Source organism: Callithrix jacchus, chromosome 4 (assembly GCF_049354715.1).
Source record: "Callithrix jacchus isolate 240 chromosome 4, calJac240_pri, whole genome shotgun sequence".
NCBI classification, from domain to species: Eukaryota; Metazoa; Chordata; class Mammalia; order Primates; family Cebidae; genus Callithrix; species Callithrix jacchus.
The window spans coordinates 161,766,745-161,784,449 of NC_133505.1; the positions used below are offsets into that span (position 1 = coordinate 161,766,745).

Below are 17,705 nucleotides of genomic sequence, written 5' to 3' on the forward strand. Positions count from 1 at the left end.
GATTTAGAAAGTCTTGACTTTTGTGTTTTCGGATATGTTTATCAAGCTAACTGAAATAGTTCTCACACTGATATACAGAAATACCTGAGACTAGGTAATTTATAAAGAGAAGAGCCAGGTGTGGTGGCTCATGCCTATAATTCTAGCACTTTGGGAGGCTGAGGTGGGTGGATCACCTGAGGTTAGGGGTTTGAGACCAGCCTGGCCAATGTGAAAAAACCCCATCTCTACTAAAATGCAAAAATTAGCCTGACATGTTGGTATGCGCCTGTAATCCCAGCTACTTGGGAAGCTGAGGCAGGAGAGTCTCTTGCACCCAGAAGGCAAAGGTTGCAGTGTGCTAAGTTTTCACCATTACACTCCAGCCTGGGCAACAAGAGTCAAACTCTGCCTCAAAAAAAAAGAAAAAAGAAAAGAGGTTTAATTGGCTCATGGTTGTGCAGGCTGCACAGGAAACATGGTGGCTTCTGCTTGGTTTCTGGGGAGGCCTCAGGAAACTTACAATCATGGTAGAAGGCGAAGGGGAAGCGGGCAAGTCTTACATGGCCAGAGCAGGAGAAAGAGAGAGATGCGGGAAGCTCCCACACACTTGTAAACAACCAGATCTTGGGAGAACTCACTGTATAGTACTAATGGGGGATGGTGCCAAAACATTCATGAGAACTCTGTCCCAGGATCCAGTCGCCTCCCACCAGGCCCTACCTCCAACACTGGGGATCGCGATTTGACATGAGATTTGGGTGGGGACACAGATCCCAACTATATCACTAACTTTATGAATTAGGAAAAATGAAGCAAACTTAACATCAGTTTTTATCAACTTAAAACAACCGATGTCACAGGTAACTTTTTAAAAGGATTTATGTTTTGAGGGTAAAGGCCAAGGTTAAAAGTCTTTTTCTATGTCCATATGGAGTACACAGGAGCCAGGTTAGTGCATGAGTAGCTTGGCCTGCTGCACCCAAAACTTCCTGGCAAATTTAAGAATGACATGCTTCCCAGGAAGCACTGAGGACCACTGTCTCTGCTTCAGAGATGCCTGGAGATGCTTTCCAGCTCAGGAATGGGGTGGTGATAGGACTGGGCCTGGCCAGGAGTTTCTTTAGTCCCATCCAAGGTTTTTAGATCTGGAATCTTGAGCAACTGTCTAAACAACACACAGATATTTTATCACGGTGTAGTAATCCTACCAGGTAGCCTTTCATTTTTTAATATTCCTGCAAAGATATATACATTGGACTCTAGTAACTTGTTAGTGGGGCAGACAACTGGTAAAATAATTCCAAGAGAAAGAAAACACCCGTGTGCACACACACGTGCCTGCATCCTTCACTGCACACCATACACAAGTGCAAATGGTTTGAAGGCAATGGAGGGTGGATCAAATTTTGGGCTAAAAGCAGGTTTTTGGAATTCCAATCATGCCTACCTCTTTCTTTCAGGGATTTGAAGAATACGGTGAAGTGAATCAAGCAGGCTCCCGAACGCCAGCTGAGAGGCTCGGGCCAAGTGAGGAGAAGAGGGAGAACAGCGGCCTTCCTCGAAGAGGCTGTTCTCTAGGAATCTCAACTACAAAAGTTGCCTGACCCACTGGCAGGACTGCCTTCCTCTGCTGGAGAGAGGGCTGGACTTAAGCCTGTGCAGTCTTTGCCTGTTGGCTAGATCCCGGGGCATGGGAGAGGGAGACTGTGTATTAGCCTGTTATCATTATGGGGAATTAAGCAGTAGAGATGCACTTAGAAGTAACCATTGCTGGATCCTAGTTCTCTTCTACAAACAGGCTGTAAGACTGTATTTGAGAGGGCCGGGGGCGGTGGCTCACGCATGTAATCCCAGCACTGTGGGAGACTGAGATGGGTGGATCACCTGAGGTCAGGAGTTTGAGACCAGCCTGGCCAACAGGGTGAAACCCAGTAGCTACTAAAAATACAAAAAAGTAGCCAGGTGTGATGGCACACACCTGTAATCCCAGCTACTTGGGAGGCTGAAGCAGGAGAATTGCTTGAACCTGGGAGGCGGAGGTTGCAGTGAGTAGAGATTGCGCCATTGCACTCCAGCCTGGGCAACAAGAGTGAAACTCTGTCTCAAAAAAACAGAAACAAGACAGTATTTGAGCTCCTTAGAGATAGTATTAAACGCCATAATTTTTTGCTGGTATTGCCATTGTGTGGATGTGGTGAAGGTCCTTTCTGTAGCCAGTGGTGCCCAGGCTGAGGCAGAGAGTTTACATGGCAGGAAGACTCTCTTCCTTCAGGTGCTGTGAGCAAGAGTTAATATTGCTTCAAGGAATTGTCCAAAAGTGACAATGGTGTGTTAAGAAACCTCTCTTTGAGACAGAACTCAGAGGAAGGATAACTTGTCTGTTGAAACCAAGAGACAAATACTTGAATACTTTCTGGTGCCAGAGAGCTTTTAAAAAACATTCAATGCTGCGAACATTGCTAGGCACCTCCTATATATGTCAGGAAATGTACTAAGTGATCAGGGACAGAAAGATAAGTGGGGCATAATCCCTAAACTTACAGAGTTTAGATCTGGGTAATCCGAGTCTGAAGACTGCAAGAGAATATGACAGAATGCTACTTCTCAGTAGTGAGATTACAGCTAATATTATTAGTAAACATTTTTTTTTTTTTTGAGACAGAGTTTCACTCTTTCACCCAGGCTGGAGTACAGTGGCATGATCTTGCCTCACTGCAGCCTCCACTTCTGGGGTTCAAGTGATTCTCCTGCCTCAGCCTCCAGAGTAGCTGGGATTACAGGCGCCCAGCACCATGTCCAGCAAATTTTTGTATTTTCAGTAGAAATGGGGTTTCACCACCTTGGCCAGGCTAATCTTGAACTCCTGACCTCGTGACCCACCTTGGTCTCCCAAAGTGCTGGGATTACAGGCGTGAGCTACCATGCCTGGCCTATTATGATTAAATTTTTTGGACATGATAGGATCCTGTAGCTGAGTAGTTTTGAAACCTTGGGGGTTATCAAGTGAGTGGATGCTGAGGAGAGTGGGCTGCCTTTTTAAACATGCTGCTCTTTTTCTCTTTGCAAGGGGTAGAAATTTGAATTTATCTTCAGGGGTAGATTCTTCTGGAATTCCCTTATGGTTCCTTAGCCAGTTTTGTTGACTCTCACATCTTGGTCATACCTGTGGAAACTAGGAGAAAAGGCAGCTATGCCTCCAGGTGAGGCGAAGCCCTTGGGGCAGGAATGCACAGAGATGATTGCAGCCAGGGGAGTCATGGACAGGAACTAAACTGTGGCTGAGGGGCACGTGCCAGCAGAGAGAGACGTGCGGCAATGTTAGTATTCATCTGGAATGTGCAGGAAGAGTCTGGGAGAGGAAACTGGACGATGCTTGGACTTCATGAGCCTATAGAGTTTGCTAGTTAGTGGATCATGGCCTCTTAGCCCCAGGTTCATCCTTTTTTGCATTCTCTACAAAAATGGATCTAGCCCTTTTATTTTTCTTCATTATTATTATTATTATTATTATTTTGAGATGGAGTCTCACTTTGCCACCCAGGGTGGAGTGCAGTGGCAAGATTTCGGCTCACTGCAGCCTCTGTCTCCTGGGTTCAAGTGATTCTCCTGCCTCAGCCCCCTGAGTAGATGGGATTACAGGTGCCCACCACCACACCCGGCTAATTTTTGTATTTTTAGTAGAGCCATGGTCTCACCATGTTGACCAGGCTGGTAGTATTTTTGAAATGGAATCTCACTCAGTTGCCCAGGCTGGAGTGCAGTGGCGTGATCTCAGCTCACTGCAACCTCTACCCCCAGGTTCAAGTGATTCTCCTGCCTCAGCCTCCTGAATAGCTGAGATTACAAGCACACACCAGAATGCCTGGCTAATTTTTGTATTTTTAGTACAGTTTGGGTTTCGCCACGTTGGCCAGGCTGGTCTCAAACTCCTAACCTCCACCTGCCTAGGTGTCCTGAAATGCTGGGATTACTGACGTGAGCCACCGCACCCAGCTGGATTAGGTCTTTTCAACAACGGCCTTTGCCAGCTGGCTTTTTGTTAAGCATGGTGGGTATGGGGCATGGGAAGGCACTGCAGGAGGACAGAGTTTTGCCTCTGGGTTGCCATGCTTCTGCTCAGCAGCTCTTGCAGCTCGGGAGGCTTCTCTGGGAGGACCCAGTGGCCACTTGGTTTTTCCAAGAACCCTGCTTTTGTAGGTGCTTTTGTAGTGAAATCCTCCACGAGACACCTCCCTGTGAGCAGCATTCTTCATACTCTAAAGGGTAGATATCCAGCAAGAGAGGATGGATTTCTAGCAAGTTCCACGGGTTGACACCTCAGTGACCTCTCTGCCACTTAGTGAACCATGGCTGTGCCTTCCCTAGTGGGGTCTGAGTCTCAACCCCAAGGGAAGGGGAAGCTTTCGGTGGGTGCACTCTCTCCGCATGGGGTGATGGCTGCTCCTTCAGTGCTTCATCTGCTTCTCCTATTTTCTTTTGTCTTTCTTAGTAGCCTAGTCAATTCCCCATTACTTCAAATGTTGTTGTGGTTAATAATTGTTTGTATTAAACTTTCACTGTTGAAATCATTGTGTGGTCTCTCTCTTGGTGGGACCCAGATGGGCACACGTGGGATGGGAGCTCAGACTCTGGTTACTTGGCTGTCAAAGATGTTGTCTGTCTACAAGAACCAGGGGAGTTGGAGCCATCTGGGTTCTATGTATTTTTCAAGTTTGTTCAACAAACATGTTACTTTTATAATCAGAAAAATATTTTAAAAGTGTGAAAAATGCAATAAAAGAAGCAAGAAAAATAAATGCACACCAGAACCCCCCACCCTTGCCTCAGTGTGGTAAATGTAGGTCAGAAGTAAGAAGTAAATAGGTGTTGGCCAGGTGCCATGGCTCATGCCCATAATCCCAACACTTTGGGAGGCTGAGGGGTGAGGATCACTTGAGGGGTTTGAGACCAGCCTGGCCAACATGGTGAAACCCCATCTCTACTAACAATACAAATATTATCTGGCCGTGGTGGCTCATGCCTGTGGTCCCAGCTACTGGGAAGGCTGAAGCAGGAGAATCACTTGAACCTGGGAGGTGGAGGTTGAGTGAGCTGAGATCGTGCCACTGCACTCTAGCCTGGGCGGCAGAGACAGACTCCATCTCAAAAAACAAAGCAAAACCAACCCCCCACCCCCCGACAAAAAAAAAAAAAAAACCCAGTAAATAAGTGTCAAGGAAGAAAAGCTCCTTAGAGGTGATGCTTGACTTGAGCACGAAAGGGTGGGTGGGGTGGGAAGATAAGTGTGCAAAAATGCAGACACGACCAGGGGAGGGTCTACATAGTGGGAGGGGCCAGTCACTACTGGCCAGTGTGTACAGAGCCTGTGGTGGTTGAGGGTGGAGAGCAGGTCTGACCGATTCCCGCAAAGCCTGGAGGCTTCATTTTGAAACTGTGGGTGTGTTGTGGGAAAGCTAATTCCATCTGTCTTTCCGACTCACAGTTCTCCACTGATCTCCAGTTACGGAGACTGGGTTGTATTCACGCACTGCATGCACCCAACTGACCAGGCTGTTGTGCTCTGAAATCCAGCCCTGGTACTGTGCCCAAGGCCATCCTTCCCATCTGGCTGCTCCCAGCTAAGGACTGGTGGTGGCGTGGACGCGAAGGCAGGCAGGTTCCGGGGAGAATCGGGATCCCCATGACGGGTAATTTTGGCTGAAGATCTCATGGATGATCTTGTTGAGCTTTTCTTAGACTGCAGGGAGGCCAGGATGGGTGCTTCCCTGCCTCCTTCACCTGGGCTCGGATTTGCAGAATACGCGGCTCTCTCCAGCTCTCACAGCTCCCGCTCTCACAGCTGCCCAGTCATTTAGTTACACAGCCATTTCCCCCAAGAAAACCCTCCGCATCTAGTCCTGACTGGGTGCTGCTTCTTGGAGGATCCACCCTAACATACGGTCTGCATCTACCTTCCCTTCCCTCTCCTCTGCCGGGTGGAGCCTTTTTCAAGGCGGGGAGAGTGATTCCAGGAACTTGGCGTTCTAGGCAGCTTTCATTCCTGCGTTTCCAGAGCTCCCTCGCCCTTCCCAGCGTCCGGGCCCACTGGGCCACTCAGCCTTCTCTAATAAAAATCGCAGCTTCAGCTGGCGCCGTGGCTCACGCCTGTAATCCCAGTACTTTGGGAGGCCGAGGCGGGCGGATCACCTGAGGTCCGGAGTTCGAGACCAGCCAGACCAACATGATGAAACGCCTTCTGTACTAACAAAATTAGCCGGGCTTGGGAGCGCATGCTTGCAATCCCAGATACTCAGAAAGCTGAGAAGGGAGAATCGCTTGAACCCGGGAGAAGGAGGTCGCTGTGAGCCAAGATCGCGCCAATGAGCGCGCGCGCGCGCGCGCACACACACACACACACACACAATCGCAGACACACACACACACACACACACACACACACACACACACACACACAAGATCGCAGCTTCTTCATCTGGAAGGTCCCAATTCGACCGGGCCCTCGAGTCCCAACTCGATTGCCACCTCCGCTGTGAAGCCGTCTCCTCCGAGGGGGAAGGAGATGGGAAGTCTGCGGCCGCTGACCTCAGCTTTGCCCGCCTTTCCTCTGTGGGACCCGAGGAGCGCTGTCTTTAAACTCTTTGGGGAATGGTCTGGGTCGCATGGGCCCATCGCATCCGCGGTCGCGGGCAGAGCCCCGAGCTCACAGTGAGCGCGTGCTGGATGTCTCTGGAGTTGTTGTTTTCATTATTTGTCTTGTTCCAAAAGCAAGCACCGAGGGACACGGTCCGGCACTAGCCGGGAACTGGAGTGGGGGGTCCCGGGCCTGGCGCGGGGCGGGGCTGGGGCGTGTCCGGGGCGGGGCTGGGGAGGGGCGGGAGGTGCGGTCGCGGCTCCGGCCTCGCAGGCGCTGCGCGCGGGACTGGGGCAGCCGTAACCGTGGCCGCGGTCGCCGCAGGCGCACAGCGCGCGCCCGAGTACGGAACAAAGTGACCCCCAAAACTTCTCCAACTCCGCCAGGCGTCCCCGCGAGGGCCACGAGCCGAGGGGCGCGGAGGGCGGCGTGCGACAGGCTCCACGGAGCCCCGCGCCCGACCCGAGGTAAGGGGCGCCCGGGCGAGGGCGCTGGAGGGCGAGGGCGGCGTGGGGCGGCGGCGGCTCCGGGTGCCCTGCGGGAGGGGTGGCGCGCGGCCGGCGATCCCCTCCCTTCCCCTTTGTTGGCCGCCCCTCTCTGCCCCCGCTTTCCCCAGAGTCCCGCAGAAGTTCGGGGCTGTGGGGCGCGACCTGGCACCTTCTCCCTGGAGGGCGGCCGCGTCCGGGTGCAGCATGGCACGGGGGACGAAGCACTTTCCAGAAGCTCAGAAACGAGGTGCCTGGTCCCCTCGCGCTGCGTGACACGCGGGGCCCACTTTCAGCCCGGTCCCATCCCGGATGGGAGGAGGACCTGCCTGCAGATACCAAGGTCCTTGCCCAAAGCGGTGCCGTGGATGCCCAGAGGGGAGCGCCCGCTGCGCCCACGCCCGCCCGGCGACCTCGGAGCCTCAGGAAGGCGCTGCGGCGGAGCAGGATCCCAGGCGGTCAGCTCTGCGAGTGTAGACCGTGCGGTCCCCGCTCAGCCCCTCCTGCTTTGCCGAGCACGGGAGCCGTCCCCGACAGGCGCGGCTCCTAGTGGGGCTGAGGTGCCAGGTTTCTGTGAAAGCCGACACGTTGTGCCCCTAATGTATCCTATCTACCAAAAACAGCTGAGAAAGAAAAGAGTCCATTCTTTTAACCATTGGTTGCTGACAGACGCAGGAAAGGTCTGGGAGTAAGATTGCACGAGGTGTTTTTATCTTTAAGGAGCGGTGAAACTTCATATTGATGAGCTTCCATGCCTTTTTTTTTTTAAATAGAAAATAGGTTAACTTTATTTAAAGGGGGGAAGGCTGCTTGATCCCGAAGATAATTTCATTCAGGGGGTGGTTTTCCTGCTTTTCTCTGCAGGATTCAGGCAAGAGGCCACTTGGTGACCTTCAGCTTCCTTGGGTGGTGGTAAGACCTTTATTTACAAAGCAGAGAAGGGCCTGGCATTCTCTTCTCATGGTAATTCACATGTTCTATCTCTTGCTCCCTAAATGATGCTGACAACCTTATTTTAACAGACAACACCGACTATCTCCAGTTCTCTTCCCAATAGATTTAAGCCAGAGTGTGTCTAAAATCCTACCAACTTTTGTACAGGTGCAAATCATATGCTGTAAATGTTTCAGTCCTGGGCTCTGGATAAAACAATGTCCATGGCTGGTTTTATAATTTGGGCATATCTGGTAGAACTGGTGTGTATATAGTCTTCGGAGTATTTCCTGATGCTCTTTAAGATTGTTACGTTTTTTACAAAAAATTAGCTGGGCATGGTGGCGCATGCCTGTAATCCCAGCTACTTGGGAGGCTGAGGCAGGAGAATTGCCTGAACCCAGGAGGCGGAGGTTGCGATGAGCCGAGATTGTGCCATTGCACTCCAGCCTGGGTAGCAGGAGCGAAACTCCGTTTCAAAAAAAAAAAAGAGATTGTTATGTTTTTAAAATGTAGGATCATGATTGGTGCACTTCTGTAAGCAAACTTTTGTTCTATTGGATTCTACCTACTCACTTTATAGGAAAATAAAACTTGTTGCTTTAGGGTGTCAGAGATTTTTGTATTGAGTAAATGTAAAAGAACATGGCAAGGTATAACTGAAGAAGAGTTTGTTATTTACAGTGGCAAAACACTCCCCTAATGATCTCAGAATCAGCTTTCAACACCTTGACATACCATGCTAAGATGCTTCACAGTGTGGCACCTTGCCTGCCTTTCCAGTTCCATCTACTGACTTTCCCCAGGCCTCCAGACTCTTCCCCCGCTTTCACACTGTCTGCTCTAGACACATCAAACTACTCACAAGTTGTCATTTTCAGACCATTGTTTGGAATGAATGAAATTCTGCTCACACTGTTCTCACGCCTCTTGTCCATCTGTCAATTACCCACACATTCTTAATGTGTCAGTCAAATACCTTCTCTAGGAAGCCTTTCTTCCCCCTTATCCCTAGGCAAAGTTAAGCTCCTCCAGTAGTCAGTGCTTCCACTAGAACACATTTTTGTATATAGATGTGGCAGTGCTACCTTGCACAGTTGTTAAGCCTGTTTGCTGCACAAGGTCATCTCATCCAACAGGCAAGTGGAGGCTGAAATGCAATTCACGTTCCACTTCCCAAGCCTCTGGCGCACTCCTCTGCACTGGAAGAGGATATATTTGGTAATTTAAGCAAAAGTACAGTGTGGGTTAGTAGTGACCCTGACTAAGCCTGTCCCTACTAGTGTACTTAGCACCCATCACTTCAACTGATGTAATAGGAGCTCAGTTAAGTTTCCGTGAATGAGTGAAGAAAGAAAGGATTCTTTCTTTCCTTTTTTTTTTTTTGAGACAGGGTCTCCATTTGTCACCCAGGCCAGAGTGCGGTGACATGATCTCAGCTCATGGCAGCCTCAGCCTCCCCAGCTCAAATGATCTTCCCTTCTCAGCCTCCCAAGTAGCTGGGACTACAGACGCTTGCCACCACACCTGGCTAATGAAAAAAATTTTTTTTTGTAGAGACGGGGTTTCAGCATGTTGCCCAGGCTGGTCTCGAATGCCTGAGCTCAAGTGATCCACCCTCCTTGGCCTCCCAAAGGCTGCTATTGTAGGCATGAGCCACCACATCCAGCCAGAAAGGATTACTTCTAATGAAGTGTAGAAAGAAGTAAGAGTTTGGGGGCAGATGTTTTTGTGTAAGTCCATATACAGAAATATGCTTCAGTTTCTCTATCTTATGTCTGGGTTGTTTAGGTGATGATTAGACAGATGTCTTCTCCTTGATTACAGGGAAGAATCTGTGAGGATGAATTCATGGGTGGGCATCAGGGATTTGTGTCAACATGTGGTGGACCTCCTCAGCTGACGACTTTTCAAGGCACGAAGGTTTACATATCTAATCGTGATTTGCTGTGAGAAATAAGGGTGCAAGAAACTTGAAAGTAAGGCCCTAACGAGGTTTGGTCACATAAACATGTGCTAATAAATTGCATTAAAGTGCCATTTTGTATATAAGAATTTAAGTCATCCTAAAGTGAAATGTCACAGATTAAGAAAGTAAGAAGAGCTTGAGTCTGATTTATTTAGGATTTCCAATGAGATCTGTATTTAATATCGCAGTTTATGCATGAAAAATGCAGTTTTCATTAAGAGGGGGCAATTTGCAAGCTGAATTGGCTGCAAGAGTTGTAAAAATGCTCCAAATTTTGTATGTAGTTAAAAATTAACAATTTGTGGGGCAATCTGGTGGTATTTTTCAAGCTACAGTAAGTATGTGAATTATCACACGAACATGTATACGGTTGTGATATAAAATTATATACTTGTAGTGTCAAAAGTGTTTGCTAGTTACATGGAATATTGGAATCTCTAGAATTCATAGCACTGGAATAACTTTAAGGCTAATATGGACCAATTCTCCCATTTTATGGGTAAGGAAACTGAGTCCCAGGAACTTGTCCAGGGTCACTGAACTTGTCTAGAGGCATAGCCAGAATGAGCTTTCTGAGTTCCTGGCTTCTGCTTCATGGCTGTTTATTCGAGTACCTGTAAGAACAGCCATTTACGTGTTCCATCATTGGCTTCACTTGGAAAATCTTGAAGTTATAGGCTAAATTTTAAGATCTCAGGGAAAGAAAAGATTTTCAGTGCCAAACACAATGCCCTGGATAAAGTAAGCATGTGATAAATATTTGCTGAATGGAGGAATAAATGAACTAACCAGGTGATAGCTTTCTTTTTTAAAGTAATTGATAAGAAATGATCCAAAGTCCATTTGGAGTGGAGTTTGGCCCTTGTGTTTGCATTTCTTAAATGCTATAAAAAGTATTGGTTAAACTTTATGGAAAAGATGAACATCCATATTATATGTTCAAAGACATTTGATATGCTATAATAAAAATAAATTTTTTTTGGAGATCATCTCACTCTGTCACCCAGGCTGTAGTGCCTTGGTGATCTCAGCTCACTGCAACCTTGTCTCCTGGGTTCAAGTGATTCTCTTGCCTCAAATTCCCAAATAGATGGGATTACAGGTGCCTGCCACCACGCCCCGTTAATTTTTGTAGTTTTAATAGAGATGGGGTTTTGCCATGTTGGCCAGGCTGGTCTTGAACTCCTGACCTCAGGTGATCCACCTGCCTTGGCCTCCCAAAGTGCTAGGATTACAGGCATGAGCCACCGCGCCCCACCAGGAAAAATAATTTTTATTTCTTTATTATTTTTTATAGGAGAAGCTAGAACTCCTGACAGAAAGGCATAAAGGAAAAACTCAAGATTTGGAATTGGTAGGTTTATCTGAAAATTAGCTTTCCTTCTGCAGACTGTAAACATTGCCGGCCTCAGTTTCTTGTAACTTCTTCTTCTTCTTTTTTTTTTTTTTGAGACAGAGTCTTGCTCTGTAGCCCAGGCTGGGTGCAATCTTGGCTTACTGCAACCTCCACCTCCTGGGTCCCGGTCCCGGTTCAAGCAATTCTGCTGACTCAGCCTCCCAAGTAGCTGGGATTACAGGCACGATCCACCATGCCCAGCTAATTTTTGTATTTTTAGTAGAGATGAGTTTCATCATGTTCGCCAGGCTGGTCTTGAACTCCTGACCTTGTGATCCACCCGCCTCGGCCTCCTAAAGTGCTGGGATTACAGGTGTGAGCCACTTCACCTGGCCTCTTGTAACTTCTTAAATCTCAGAGTTGTTACAAGTATCAGATGAGCTCAAGTGCATGAAAGCACTGTGCAAACTTTGGAACAATGATTAGTAAGAGGGGTTAGAAACTATGGCAGTAACTACTTGGCCTGTGCTAGGCTGTCTGTATATATCATCTCATTTATTCCTCTGAATTTAAAAAAAAAAAAAGCAAGACTTTTGTGGAATAAGGAAGAAATTTATGCTTAAACAACTCCCTCAACATTAAACATGTATTGAGTGAACTCCCTACAATGTGTTAAGAACTGGTAAGCTGGACTGCATGTGGTGACTCATGCCTGCAATCCCAGCACTTTTGAGAAGCTGAGGTGGGTGGATTATCTGAGGTTGGGAGTTCGAGACCAGACTGACCAACATGGAGAAACCCCCATCTCTACTAAAAATACAAAAATTAGCCAGGTGTGGTGGTGCATGCCTGTAATTCCAGCTACTCAGGAGGCTGAGGCAAAAAAAAAAAAAAAATAAGAGAACTTCAAGAAGTAGAGAACTGTAGGGGACATTAAGTAACACAAAAGCAAATTCCTTAAGTTTTAGGTGAAGGAGTGATAGGTAGATTTGCATTTGAAGCCATTTCTGTTCAGGCGCTGTGGCTTACGCCTGTAATCCCTATATTTTGGGAGGCCAAGGCTGGTGGATCACTTGAGGTCGGGAGTTCAAGACCAGCCTGCCAACATGGTAAAACCCCATCTCTACTAAAAATACAAAAATTAGCCAGGCGGTACAGCCAGGCTGTTGTCCCAGCTACTCAGGAGGCTGGGGCACAAGAATTGTTTGAATCTGAGAGGCGGAGGTTGCAGTGAATCAGGATCGTGACACTGCACTCTAGCCTGGGCAACAGGGCGAGACTCCCTCTCAAATAAACAAAAATAGAAACCAGTTTCTTTTTAGATTGCTGTGAGTAGGTTTAGGGAAGCAAGACGGGCAGGAAGAAGGTCAGTGGTAACAGTGTAGATCATTAAAGGAGGTGGCAGTAGAACAGTGGGGACAGACATGGAAGAAGATTCCAGAAATATAAAGGAAGTGGGACGGACCTGGTGACTGAGAAAGTGGAGAACAGGGAGAATCACATCCAGTAAAGGATGATACCCAGGCTGCTCACCCATATGACAACCCAGAAGGAGAACGTTAGAGACCTGTGGGATCCCTTACCTAAGTTCAGTCGTTTGAAATTGCACAGCTGAGATTTGAGTCCCGATCACCTGAGGTCAGGATCAATTTGATTTCACCATGTTGGCCAGACTGGTTGACATGGATCACATGGGGTCCAAGTGACCCACATGAGCCTTCCACCCTCTATCCCGACCCAATGGTTAGCATGCCCTTAATTGTAAACAAATAAAGGATCTTAATAAAAATTATCTAGCACTTGAAAGCTTTTATTTTTATGAAATGTTTTTTCATAATATTATGAAAAAAAAGGGCCCACGATGGTTACCGCCAGCAGACATAGGCTGGTGCCCTGAGAAGGTTCACTGCCAGAAGGGTATAATGTATTTCCTCTCTTGGATGTTACAGGGCCGGAGCTCTGGCCCATTCCGCTCCAGGCATTCCATCTAGCTGGAAAGTGGTCTGCTTTGTTTTCATTTATGAGGTTTGTAGATTGAGTAACCGAATCTGGACTACAGCATTCATTGTGTTTTCATGGTGTTGGATTACAAGCTTTCTTTTAAATTCATGGTTAGTTTCTGAATGTGCCTTTTGGACGTGGTTCTTCATGAGTTTCCATTACTAAGTGATTTCTTTGCATAGGGAACAGTATGTAAAACTTGGATTTTGAAGCTTCTTTTATTAGTAGTTTGGGAAATGGCACAATAAATAAGCTTGCAAGTCTTTTCTTATACTGATGAAAAGTAAGGATTCTCATTACTTTAAATATAGTGATGAATTTTAGTGCAATACTCTTTATTTTAAAATGCAAAAAATTGTTGTCTAGTAAGGAGCATTCTGTACTTTAAGATTTTCATTTCTAAAAGGAGGATGAGAGCAGTGCCTTCTTAGAATATTCTTTTGAGAATTGAGAAATTAATTAACATAACGCAGCTGGGGGTGGTGGCGCACATCCGTAATCTCAGCACTTTGGTAGGCTGAGGCAGGATGATCACTTGAGGACAGGTGTTTGAGACCAGCCTGGGCAACATAGTAAGACCCTGTCTCTACAAAAAAAATACAAAAATTAGCTGGGCATGGTGGTATAGGCCTGTAGTCCCAGCTCCTCAGGAGGCTGAGGTGGGAGGATTGTTTGAACCCAGGAGGTCGAGGCTATAGTAAGTCAAGATCATGCAGCTGCACTCCAGCCTGGGTGACAGAGCAAGACCTCGTCTCAAAATAAAATAAAATTAGTATAATGTGCTTAGAACCTGGCCTGACACAATGAGAAAGTTCACTAAGTGTTTTGTTTTTCTTTCTGTCATTTTTTCCCTTACTTTATTCCCTGTCTGGTTACCCCCAGTCATCTGCAGAGAACCACCTTCCCTGTGAGTTGCTTCTCAGGCACTTGCATGATCTATATCAGTCGTCACATTCATCATATACTATTTAGTTTTCGGTGACTTCTCCATTCCACAGGGAGTGTTTTGATTGTTTTATTTATTTATTTATTTGATGAAGTTTTGTTCTGACGCCCAGGCTGGAGTGCAGTGGTGTGATCTTGGTTTACTGCAACTTCCGCCTTCTGGGTTCAGGTGATTCTCCTGCCCCAGCCTTCTAAGTAGCTGGGATTACAGGCATCTGCCACTACACCTGGCTAATTTTTGTATTTTTTTTTTTAGTAGAGACGGGGTTTCACCATGTTGGCCAGGTTGGCCTCGAACTTCTGACCTCAGGTGATCTGCCCTCCTTGGCCTCCCAAAGTGTTGGATTATAGGTGTGAACCACTGTGCCTGGCCATGCTTGTTTTGTTTTTGTACTGCTTTTAAATCCAGGCTGGTCATTTAGTCAACACTTTTTTTTTTTTTTTTGAGACGGGGGTCTCACTCTGTCACCCAGGCTGGAGTGCCGTGGCATGATCACAGCACACACAACCTCTGCCTCTCCCGGGTTAAAACAATTCTCCTACCTCAGCCTCCCGAGTAGCTGGGACTACAGGTGGGTTTCACCATGCCTGGCTAATTTTTTTGTATTTTTAGTAGAGACGGGGTTTCACTGTGTTAGCCAGGATGGTCTTGATCTGCTGACCTCATTATCCACCTGCCTTGGCCTCCCAAAGTGTTGGGATTACAGGCATGAGCCACCACGCCCAGCCTGTCAACACTCTTAAATGGTGGTTGACAGAATGTGTGAAGTGTTCATTGAAATTGTTTTAAAAGTATTATGATTATGAGATTGAGAGACCCTTTGCCAAATATTTGACTGTCCAGATGGACTTTATCAGTAATAAAGTGCTAAAAGTTAAAATACATAAAGATTGATCCATTTTTTCCCCCCAAGTGTGGAGTTGTAGCAAGGTTATTGTACTGGATATTTATAGCTCTAGATTCTGGTGTGGAGGACACTTTTTACCCATTTGGCAAGTCACCTAAACATTTGAGGGACTTAATTTCCTCAAGCAAAGAATAAAATTGTTCTCTAATGATTCTCAGTGTCTTCTGGCAATGGAGCCACTAAATCCTTCTTCTGAACCTTCTTCTTCAGGCCTTAGGCTAACGTTATGATTGGCAAAATAATAGTCGTACTTCTCACCACTCGGTAGAACCATGAAGCTGGATTGAAATGAGGGCTCTCAAAAGCACATGGTGCCTATGAGCAGAAATGAAGGAAGAACCCATCTGGAATACATCAAAACGAATTAAGTCACCTTTTGCGTTGGTGGCATTTGAAACTTCTGGGATCAATACCTACTGCATGAATACATGGAGCCTGGAGGAACGTTTGCCGAATCAGAAACCAAAATATTTTCCCATTTCACTTGTCCATTTTGAATGTTCTCTCTGGAAAATCTTAGGCATTCTGTGAAACTGGGGTTAGCCTAGTGACCCTCCCTTGACAGCCATCTGCTGAACTGCTCGTTGGGAAGCGCACCGAGTGTCATGTGGGCAAATGCCTTCAGGTTACATAAGATTTGAAAGAAAATCAGAAACCTCATTGATTGGATCCATTCGTCGTGGATAGACTCATGCCCTCCCACCAGGTTCACTTGCTTGCATCTTCTTCTGTGCTAGAATTTTGTTGTTGTGTTAGGTTGTTGTATACATTGAAAGTAATTGCGAAAACCACCATCACTTTTTCACCAACTTAATAACTAGAGAGCACTGGCTTCCTCAGCCTTCCAGGCTCATCTCAAGCATTCCTTCTAACACTTTTCCTGCTCATTTTCTGACCCTTCATTTTCTCTTGAAAAGTCACTCTGTCCTCACCACCCTCAGGGTCCATCCTCCACATGGCCACCTTCTGTGTATGGTGGTTATAACTTTGTGAGTATGGTGGGTGTTTGTGTCTCTGTGTCCTTCTTTCTCTTCCTGTTGGATTCCTTATCAATGATATACAAATGATTGCTGTGGCCGGGCACGGTGGCTCATGCCCATAATCCCAGCACTTTGGGAGGCCGAGGTGGGCGGATCACTTGAGGTCAGGAGACCAGCCTGGCCAACATGGTGAAACCCCATCTATACTAAAAATATAAAAATTAGCTGAGAGTGTTGGCAGGCGTCTGTAATCCCAGCTACTTGGGAGGCCGAGGGAGGAGAATCACTTAAACCTGGGAGGTGAAGGTTGCAGTGAGCCAAGATTGCACCACTGCACTTCAGCCTGGGCGACAGAGCAAATTTCCCCCTTTCCCCTAAAAAGGTGCTTTCAGTTGAGTCTGTTGTGTAAGATGTTTTGGGACTCATGTGGCTTTTATCACTTTGCTTTTCTCCATTTTGATGGTGACAGAAGATGGGCTATTTGAGAGAACGTGTGTGTGTTTCATTGAGTTGTTCTTGGCGTTTGTCCAGTCAGAGGTGACATTCCGGGTAGTCAGCAATCGTACTGCAAAAAAGACTGGATCCCTGGGTTTTGGGCAGTTTTGCCAAAAATTGCTGCATGATCTTGAACAAAACAGTATATTCTCTCTGAGTCACCATTTCTTTATTTTTAACTTTGGCCTAAATGAATTTTTGGGGTCCTTTCAACTATAAAACTCAATGTTTCTATGCAGCTACACAGTATAAGAAAGGAAAAAAACGTTTTATAAATGTTTAAAAGTAGGGTTGCAAGATGGCCACACTCGGTGTTGGAATCCAACCTTGTGACCGGCGTGATGGGGAGCAGGAACAGGACTGGGAGGCTCTGGTGCCCAAGAGGCCCTGACCCAGGGCAGGAAACAGGTTCAGAGGCCATCGGCTCATTCTGGTGCCGGAGATAGTCCAGGTGGGGAAGGCATAAGAGCTGCTCAGCTGTGACAGGCACAAGTCCGTGTTGTTGAAGAATGGATGGGACCTGGGGAGGCGTGCTCAGACCAGCCCACCTGAGTTCCCTGGACAGTCTGCTCAACCGGGCCGGTGTGCTGCAGCTTTACATCCACACGCAGAGGAAGGTTCTGATTGAAGCCCCACACCTGAATTCCCAGAACCTTTGACCACTTTTGTGGCCTCATGGTTCGGCTTTTACACAGCTCAGTGTTGGAGTAGCTCAGGCTCCCAGAAGCTCTTGAAGGTAATTAAGAATCAGTGTCAGATCACTTTAGTTGGAAAGTGAATTATTATTGTTGGAAATAAAATATTATTTTAATTTTACATTATCTTGTTTTATTTTTTTGATGGAATCTCGTTCTGTCATCCAGGCTGAAGTGCAGTGGCACGATCTCAGCTCACTGCAGCCTCTCCCTCCTGGGTTCAAGCCAATCTCAGCCTCCCCAGTAGCTGAGATTACAGGCACACACCACCATGCCTGATAATTTTTTATTTTTAGTAGAGACAGGATTTCACCATGTTGACCAGGCTGGTCTCGAACTTCTTAC

The 17,705-nt window shown here is 46.9% G+C and overlaps 1 protein-coding gene and 1 long non-coding RNA gene across 7 annotated transcripts in view; both read left to right on the plus strand.

Annotated features, from left to right (window-relative positions):
* The window catches only part of LOC144582223 (uncharacterized), a 121,548-nt gene extending 117,001 nt beyond the window's left edge, over window positions 1-4,547 (plus strand). For both annotated transcript variants that reach the window (XR_013534639.1, XR_013534641.1), the window contains one exon: window positions 1,443-4,547. This is a non-coding gene — a long non-coding RNA (uncharacterized LOC144582223). The remainder of the gene's footprint in view (window positions 1-1,442) is intronic.
* Window positions 4,548-6,393: 1,846 nt separating this feature from the next.
* LOC144582222 (uncharacterized) lies at window positions 6,394-17,479 on the plus strand. 5 transcript variants are annotated; one of them, XM_078370349.1, is made up of 5 exons: window positions 6,394-7,080; window positions 7,963-8,061; window positions 9,859-10,010; window positions 11,298-11,354; window positions 15,401-17,479. In XM_078370349.1, the coding sequence occupies exons 1-2, from the start codon at window positions 6,642-6,644 to the stop codon at window positions 7,986-7,988; spliced, it is 465 nt and encodes a 154-aa protein (XP_078226475.1). In that variant the 5' UTR covers window positions 6,394-6,641; the 3' UTR covers window positions 7,989-8,061; window positions 9,859-10,010; window positions 11,298-11,354; window positions 15,401-17,479. The 5 variants fall into 5 exon arrangements, with proteins under 5 accessions (XP_078226475.1, XP_078226477.1, XP_078226476.1 ...); XM_078370351.1 differs by having other exon boundaries at window positions 7,963-8,010; XM_078370350.1 differs by lacking the exon at window positions 9,859-10,010.
* The last annotated feature ends 226 nt before the right edge of the window (window positions 17,480-17,705 follow it).